This window comes from Gavialis gangeticus, unplaced genomic scaffold (genome assembly GCF_001723915.1).
Source record: "Gavialis gangeticus isolate Ggan-Ray unplaced genomic scaffold, GavGan_comp1, whole genome shotgun sequence".
In the NCBI taxonomy this organism is placed as follows: Eukaryota; Metazoa; Chordata; order Crocodylia; family Gavialidae; genus Gavialis; species Gavialis gangeticus.
In genome coordinates, this window is record NW_017728992.1 from 129402046 (window position 1) to 129410385 (window position 8340).

Genomic DNA, 8340 nt, shown 5'->3' on the forward strand with positions numbered 1-8340 from the left:
AAAAAAAAAAAAAAAAAAAAAACTCACTAGGAGGGTGGTGAAGTACTGCAACAGGTTACCTAGAGAGGTGGTGGAATCTCTATCCATGGAGGTTTTTAAGGCCTGGCTTGACAAAGCCCTGCCTGGGATAATTTAGTTGGGGATGGTTCTGCTTTGAGTAGGGGGTTGGACTAGATGACCTCCTGAGGTCCCTTCCAACCCTAATTTCCTGATTCTATGATTAGTAAACTTACTATTTTTTAATTTTTGGCTTGCCTACCACATACTGAAATTCTAAGTAGTAAGTTTAGTTCAAATAGCTCAAAATGTTAGCTGACTTCACCTAGGCACTTTAGAAAATTTTCCCCACGGTGACCTGAAATAATTGGTTTAATTGCCTAACCACAGTTCATACTTAAAGCACTATAAGAGTTAGTACTAGCATTTAATAAATATATATGTTATGTTTTGATAAAGAAAAAGTTTTTGTATCCAATCATTAAAGATTGGTTTAATAAACTTTAAGTGCTGAATTTTGAGCATTTAATTATATTCAAGTTGCTATCTTAGTGCAGCTTGACACGAATACGAGCAAAGCATTAATCATATAATGAAAACAGACAATAAAGAAATGAACTTATAAAAAGGGGCTAATTTGGATTGTTCTGTCTTTACAGATTTCCAAGCATGTCCCATTCTATATGTTTCTTAGCGTGTGCTTTCTTCAGAGTAGGTACTGTATTGCATGCACTACATGACACCACCACTTCTACTCGTATTAAACAAATGGAAATTACTTACAATACTGGGCATGAGCTTTGTGGCACAGGAACGTGTACTGACTTGGAAGAGCTACGTATAACATTATGCAACTGGAAAACTGACATTCATTTTGTGAGAACTGACATACTACTTATACTTACTTTGTTTACTAGATTTTGTAGGTATCGCCAATTCCTTCGTTTCTTTCATTGAGATCTTCTTTCCTGCTATTTCATTATAGATAGCAGATAGATATTCCTCAGGGAGGTCCTTACTGTCATTGATACCTCTATTCATTTTGATATATTGCTCCTTAGTCATTTTATTCTTTACCTAGAACCCAGGAAGAAATCTGTAAATGTTAGGAGCCAAAAATTTGAATCCAATCAAATTTATTCAACAAGTTATTGATAGCTAGTAATTTTTCATTTGTAGATTTTAGAATAATGCTCATCCTCTAAGAAAAGCAAGTCACAAAACTGGCATAGAGACAAGCACAAATGGCCTGCTACTGTAAGCTATATTAACACATCACATCATACTCCTATTTTGTCTAGAAACAACCTGCTTCTTGGCAGGGCAAATTAGCCCTTAAAGGAGCTCTAAGCTGTTGTGGCTTGACTGCCTCCTGTACCCTGGATAACTCCTTTAAAGTAAATGTCAGGTATCTGTACATGCTGATGCTGACTGCAGAGTAGACAAACCTTATAAACTTCCACAGGGACAAATATTACTTCCGTCAAGCCAGGGAAAAATTTAACTTGCACCAATGTATACAAAACTAAACTGTCACCTGCACTAAATAGTACAAAATTATGTGGATATTATAATAATGATGGTCATCCACTAGACTCAACCAAGACCAAAATCAGTCAACAGGCGCAGAAATAAAAACAGGTCGTCTTAGCACTGGCTAATCCACTGATTCTATAGGCTATACCATTTATTACTTTAATCTATAGACTATGCCATTTATTATTTAGGAGCTTTAAATTGAAAAGAAGGATTATCTACATTATTTAGAAGCAGCATAGATACATGCTATTAGAATTCTTACACTAGTACTGGTATAGATTTGAACAAAGATATTACAAATACATTGCCACAGTTGTCCAATGATTTCATGTTATGCCACCGAATTTCTAAGAAAATTATTTACAGCAACATACCTGAGGGCTGTGAAGATCTGTTGTTAACATAATAATTGAATAAGCCAAGACATATGCAGTGTCTGCGCTAGCAAAGAGCGTTTGCCTGAAAAATTCAGAGCAACAAGATATTACCAATTCTAACTCATTACCCATTTTCACAAAAGTATGAAGATGTAAAAATAATGTTTGTATACCCTTGGTTACATTCTAGGTATCTAGCAGCAAATTTCTCCATTAGCCGATCAATTTTCTGCGCTTCTCCAGGAAGGCGAAATCCCTCTAAAAACATGCGCAGAGCTGAAACAAAATCCTTCCCTGAAAAGTCATGTTGGTCCACATATGCATACATAACTTCTTTGTTAAATTTATCGTTGTCTCCCAGGAACTCCCCAACCTGAGTCTAAAATGAAGAGACACACAAAGATAGAGTCCCAAACAATATAGTGCACTTATTTTCAGAAGACAAATATTAAAAGAACTTATTTAAAATGACCTATGCACAACATGAAGAAACTTTATTCTCCATCTAGCAATCACTGTCAACTTTTGAAATATTGATTTTTTCCCCTGACTTATGACTAAGTCATCCCACCAAAGTACTCTCCACTGTTCCCATGAAATGAATGATCATGTCCAGTGAAAGAGCTTTATTCTCAACTGCTGAGCCAATAAGGGCTGGAAAGGAGAAGGTGGACTAGCAGTATCTGAGGACTGGAAAGAATGGCAAATAGATTTGTTTACCATCAAAAAAAACATTTCTTCAAAACTGGAAGAAAGGTACCCACAGGTCTCTAAATAACTATTTTTAATCCCACACAATTTACCAGTGTCTTCTGCCTACATTTTTCCTTCTCTCCAATTTTGTTCACTCACCACTTTGCACCACTTATGCAAAACTGGAAGTGGACTATATAAATTTTATCAAGGACTATCAGCTTTTACTATTTGACCTCTGTTTTTGTCCTGAAAACAAAATCTTACTAAAATTTCTTATTTCCCTACCTAATTATGAAAACAAGTGTTCCTTCTTTGTGAGGGCAATAAACCCTTCCTGGGATTTGGAGGCAGGGTAAAAATGTTCTAAACATTTGTACAAAAGGGGATGTCTTTAGATCCCTCCATTTCCTACTCCTGCAGTGAAACAGAACTACTTTAAACAGCAAACTTGGAAACAAAAAAATTGCTTTTGCTGGTTGAACACTTCATGAATTTTTATTACTATATATTTGCATTCCTGTTTGTATTCCCTGTTGTGCCATAACAGATCAAAAGGAGGCATCCATTTATAGCATGTGACCAAATGGGCAGTCATCTACAAAAGCTTATGTATTTCTGAGCAAGTTAGTTTTTACGCCAGACTTGAGGCAGGGAGAAGATTTCGTACTGGATTGCAGCCTGCAAGTGATAAACCCAAAGATGCCATGAATCTATCCATTCCCTGATCTCTTGCCTTCTAATGTCATAGACTTACTCAGCCATTTGCAACTCTTCTGTCTGAGATGGGAACTGACAAAACTGTACAGTAATCTGGACTAGCACCTCATTTAAAGCTCCATGGGCTAAATATGTGGAGAAGGCAGTTAAAGGGACAAAAATTTGTTCCACCAGAAATAAGGGTAATACATATTTGTGCTATTTTAAGTATCCCAAAGCATCAGACATTTTATTGTAAATGTTATCCAACAAGGGAAATAAACCGTTTTCCTCAACGGTTTATATCACACTAAAAATAACTCAATATTTTGGAGAAAGGGATACTGAGATTTGGCAGCAAACTAGGTTCCATACATTTAGAAGCTGGTTAACATATCCATAAACTGAGCACTAGAGGTGCACTAATACACTGGTCCATATCATAACTGACACTGATAAAAAGGAAAATTGACATTAAAATAGACAATTGGGGTTTTTTGGCTGATGTGGCCGATAACGTTGCTGATAAATCCTGCATGCATGGGTGCAGCCATAGCGTGCATGCAGCCAGGAATGCAGCCTGGCAGTTTGGAGAGCAGTGTCTGGCCAGTAAGTCTGTTGGGGGAAGGGGCATGGGGGGTGCAGATCAAGGCCCCTGTGGTGAGGGAGGGTGTGGGGCTGCAGCAGAAGCAGGTGCTGCCCAGCTGGGGTGGGGCATGGGAACGAGCCACGAGCGGCTCATCCAGACAGCACAGGGGGAAGGTCCCACCACTGCACGTACCCCTGAAGGAGGCATGTGTCCCCTGGATCTGTGTGTGGGGCAAAGGCAGTCTGCCTGCTGCAGATTGGGGCAGCACTGGGTTCTTCCCAGTGGGGGGATATGGCTGTGCTTGGAGTGGGCAGCAGAGGGGAGGGAGGCTATGGTTGGGGCTACAGCCACCCCAAAGTTCACCTCCCACCCCCCCATAGTCCTTCCCTCCCAGTGCTGCTACTGTCACCACCTTCCACGAGTAGGGCCTTGGTCCAACACCCCTGCCGGGAACAGCTGGGCACCACCCACAGCCCCAGCCTGCCCTCATCCCGTGCACAGATTTGGGGGGCATCTGCCCCCCATGCCTTCCCCCACCAGGGGTGTGGACAACAGCAGGAGCAATCCCTCCCCCCAGTGCCTGGATGAGCCACTTGTGGCTCCGTCCCCTACCCTAGCTGGGCAGTACCTGCCCCAGCTCCATTCCCTCCCTCACCACAGAAGCCTTGACCTTCCCCCTTGCCCCAATACCCTTTTTCCCCATTCTCCACACACAGACTTACCAGCAGGATGCTCCTCTTCAAGCTGCTGGGCTTACATATTGGCAATCAAATCAGTATTGGCTGATATGGCTCGTTAATAATGGGCTGTCAGTATCAGCTCAAAACATCTTTAATCAGTGCACCCCTACTGAGCACTTTTTTAGGCTCCTATGTTAAATGTTATAGTTCTGCCTAAAGTCACAACATACACTATAATAAGTTAGACAAACACTCATTGGGCCAATTCAGATGCACTGGCCATTCCCAGCCCATCTCTACTCAGTTATTTCATGTTTAGGCACAACAAGGAGACAGTGCCCTCCTGATTTGATCTTTCCAGAATTAACAGTCCAGAAATCTCAGGTGACAGCACCTTTTTCCTTTTGCTCTTTTATGCAGCCACATAGGTACTAATATAAATACAGATATTTTAAATTAATTTCCTTACTGAGTCTAGTCTCTCCTCTTGGTGTAAAAACTGGGCAATATCTTCAGGAGTAGTGCCAAGCATTCCTTGTTCTTGCAAGTACTGTATTCCTCTCTTTGGTTTCTTATTAAACCTGAAAAATTGAAGTCAACGTGAAATTAGAATACATGATCATTTTACCTAGGTAGCCAAGGGTCAAATTCACTCATATCACAGGTGACATGCCAAAAGCAATTTACGACAGTCAAGTTTACTCTGATTTTATTACAATCAGTTAAAGCATATATAGAGCATAATCTATTAAATCAGTCAAATTGTAAAGTCCCAGCTACTCCTTTAAGACAGGGGTTTTCAACTTTTTTTTGGCTGATGTACCCCTGGCACTGGTCAAGAAGCAGGGAGTCCCCCAGCAGCTGGTCAACAAGCAGGGGGAGGGAGGGAGGGAGGTGCCCTGGCAGCTGATCGACAATGGGGGAGTTCCCTGCACACCCACAGTGGCAAGAACAAAAGCACCTGTGGCCCTGCCCTATGATTCTTCATGCCACTGCTGCGTACCCCTGGGGCCTTCCCAAGTACCTTTTGACAGCCCTGGCTTTAAGATTTCTCACAAAGATTGGAGATAGTCAGGCTTCAGCAACAAGTAGGACCTATCCTATCTCCTTCATCAATGGATGTTGTTCAGCTTTCATGATTACTTTTTGTTCCTATCAACTGCTAGCACAATACCCAAGGGACTCTGCCAAACAGCCCCCTTAAAATGGACTAAAAGAATGGAATTCTTTGATACACTCAAACAATGGAATTGCTCCCTTATAGAACTTCTTGGAAAACAAAAATTTCCCACAAAATAGGAAATCAAACCATTTCTCTTCAACAGCTGCAAAATATCCGAGGGCCCAAACCTGTCTGTAACCATGGCAAACCACTGGACAAGGGAGATGGGCAGCTCAGGAAGCCTGAAACCTTGGAAAGCTCGACAGTGAGACAACCTGAAAGCCTGAACTTAAGGGAACACTCTGGGTATGCTACTGAACATTTGGAACAATTTTAGTTAGTAAACAGATTCCACGACCATTCTATTTATCATACAAAATCTAACATACTTTAATCCCAGCATGGATTTCTTGTTCTTCAGGCTGAAGTTGTGGAATACTTCATTTATTCTCATTCAGTTTAGAAACACAAAAAAGTTGCTGCCAAGCTTCAGCAGCAATACTACTTGGTACTCAACTACTACAGGAAGGACTGCTATGGAGAGTGGAACTTTAAAATGTGAGGAATGGAAGAAAAACAGGAATCCTCAGAGTTCCCGCTGAAACAGAATCTACCATCCCACAGGTGAAGAAAGGACACTTACAAATCTATGCCTTGTTCTATTATTTCCTTTTGCTGTTTTAAAACCTCAAATTGCTCTGGGTTGTCAGTGCCAGACATCTGTGTACTATAACTTCCAATTCCTGATGAAGCTGTAGAGTCCAGGGAATTTAGGCTACCATATCTGTTAATTGTCTCAGGGTGTTTAGTTTCATTACTCTCCTGTTCTATGGGCTTTTCTTGGCCTGTAAAAAGAAAAAGAAAAAGACAGAAAGAAGTTTTCCTGAAAGTCAGCCAATCAGTAAAAACCAAAAATGGTTCCAGTGAATTTATTTTTACATTTTTTCAGAAGGCTTCTTACAGAGTTCTACAATTATAAGCATCTTCATTGATACATTTACTGTTATGTAAGGAGACACTTTCATTAATTTTGCTTGGCCCAAGGATCTAAAAGTAACTAGGGAATACCAAAGAGCTCACAGTTAAAATACAACTGAAAACCTTGTTTTCAAATACAAGTAGTGTTTCTAAATAGAGAGCAGTTATCTTACCAAAACAATGAGCTGCACTTAGGATAGCTGCCTGAATGCAAATAACCAGAGCTCTAACCAAATTCAGTGAGGGCCCCGGGTACTCAGCAGCTTTGAAAATTGAGTCATTTTAGGTGCCAAACATTAAATACCCAGTTTGAAAATGTTGGCCTTCCAGGACATGTTGCACTTTGTTGTATAAAGAGTTTATATAACATATACATATACACATACTCTTAACAAACCATATTTGGAACGTAGGATCTTACACATTTTCGTGAGTATTAAGTGAAAGTGCCAAACCCTTGAGAAGCACCAGTTGCATACATAACTGGATGGACCAAGTTGCCTTGTGCAACCCTTGTTAGTTGCACAAACGCAGTGATGCTTCTAAGCAGCACATCTTTACTAAGTGCCAAAACATAAGAATGTCAGTTACTATCTTACCAAGAGTTGTCTGAGAGTTAGGATTTACATACTGATCCTTGCTCCACTCCACCATACATTTCAAGATAGATACTAAACATTCTAGTCCCTTCTTTCTCAAGCTTAACTCCTAGAAATTAAAAAAAAAAAAAATGAAGACATTTTAATGTAATGAAAAGATTGTGTCACTTTTAAAGCCATCAGTCTCCCAAAACCCATAATTTGTAAAGGTTTAAAGTTTTACCTGAACGTTAGTCATGCCAAGTTCTTGGCTGCCTCTTCCTTGAGCAATTTTTGACAAGTCGTTAACTAGCCTTTCAAATATGTTTGCTGCATTTAAATCACAGTCATAGTTTACGTAAATGTCCACTACACTCTGGGCATCTGTTGATGAAACACATATTGACAGACCCGTCAGGTAGCACAAGAAACAATTAAGATTCCCAAATGAGAGATATTTACAGTTACAGTTCATTTTGCACCCACAAAAATACAACTAAAACCAAAAACTTTTTAATACCTGCACATATCCTTGTCAGTGTTTGTATAACCATCCATTTATGATCAAATGAGCTAGTAGATGTTTCCAAGATATACAGGAAAATTTCTTTGAAGAAAACCTGGCAAATATTCCATGAAAAGAAGAAAAAAAACCACCTGTTAAATAAAACATTTCAGCCCCAAAGGCCAACATTCTGATTTGCACAGGAGCGAATGTATAGGGATAATATATTAAGCAGTTACTTGGGGGAGAAAAATATTTTTACATGATTAGTATGTTTTACATCTTAAAGGGATTAAAAATGTACTGTATAAATTTAGGACTCTAGATCAGTGGTGCCCAACCTTTTTGCCCCATAGGTCAGACGGGCAGTGCTAGGTCCCTCTGCGGGCTGGATCCAGCCAATGGGCCTGATCTAGCTGGGGGGGTAGGACGGGGCTGGGCAGAATAGCTCTACTCTGGACACACTGGTGGGGGTGGGAAGGGAAGCAGCCTAGTCCTGGTCCCAATCTGGATGCATAGGGCAGGGGCAAGGCAGCCCCAATT

The 8340-nt window shown here is 40.3% G+C and overlaps 1 protein-coding gene across 1 annotated transcript in view; it reads right to left on the minus strand.

Annotated features, from left to right (window-relative positions):
* ARFGEF1 (ADP ribosylation factor guanine nucleotide exchange factor 1) overlaps positions 1–8340 on the minus strand; it is a 153114-nt gene that overhangs the window by 66607 nt on the left and 78167 nt on the right. The window contains exons 10-17 of the mRNA XM_019527763.1: positions 7813–7912; positions 7537–7676; positions 7314–7422; positions 6380–6581; positions 5044–5155; positions 2087–2292; positions 1911–1995; positions 903–1074 (exon numbers count right to left, since the gene is read on the minus strand). Of these exons, the coding sequence (XP_019383308.1) occupies positions 903–1074; positions 1911–1995; positions 2087–2292; positions 5044–5155; positions 6380–6581; positions 7314–7422; positions 7537–7676; positions 7813–7912 (1126 nt within the window). The remainder of the gene's footprint in view (positions 1–902; positions 1075–1910; positions 1996–2086; positions 2293–5043; positions 5156–6379; positions 6582–7313; positions 7423–7536; positions 7677–7812; positions 7913–8340) is intronic.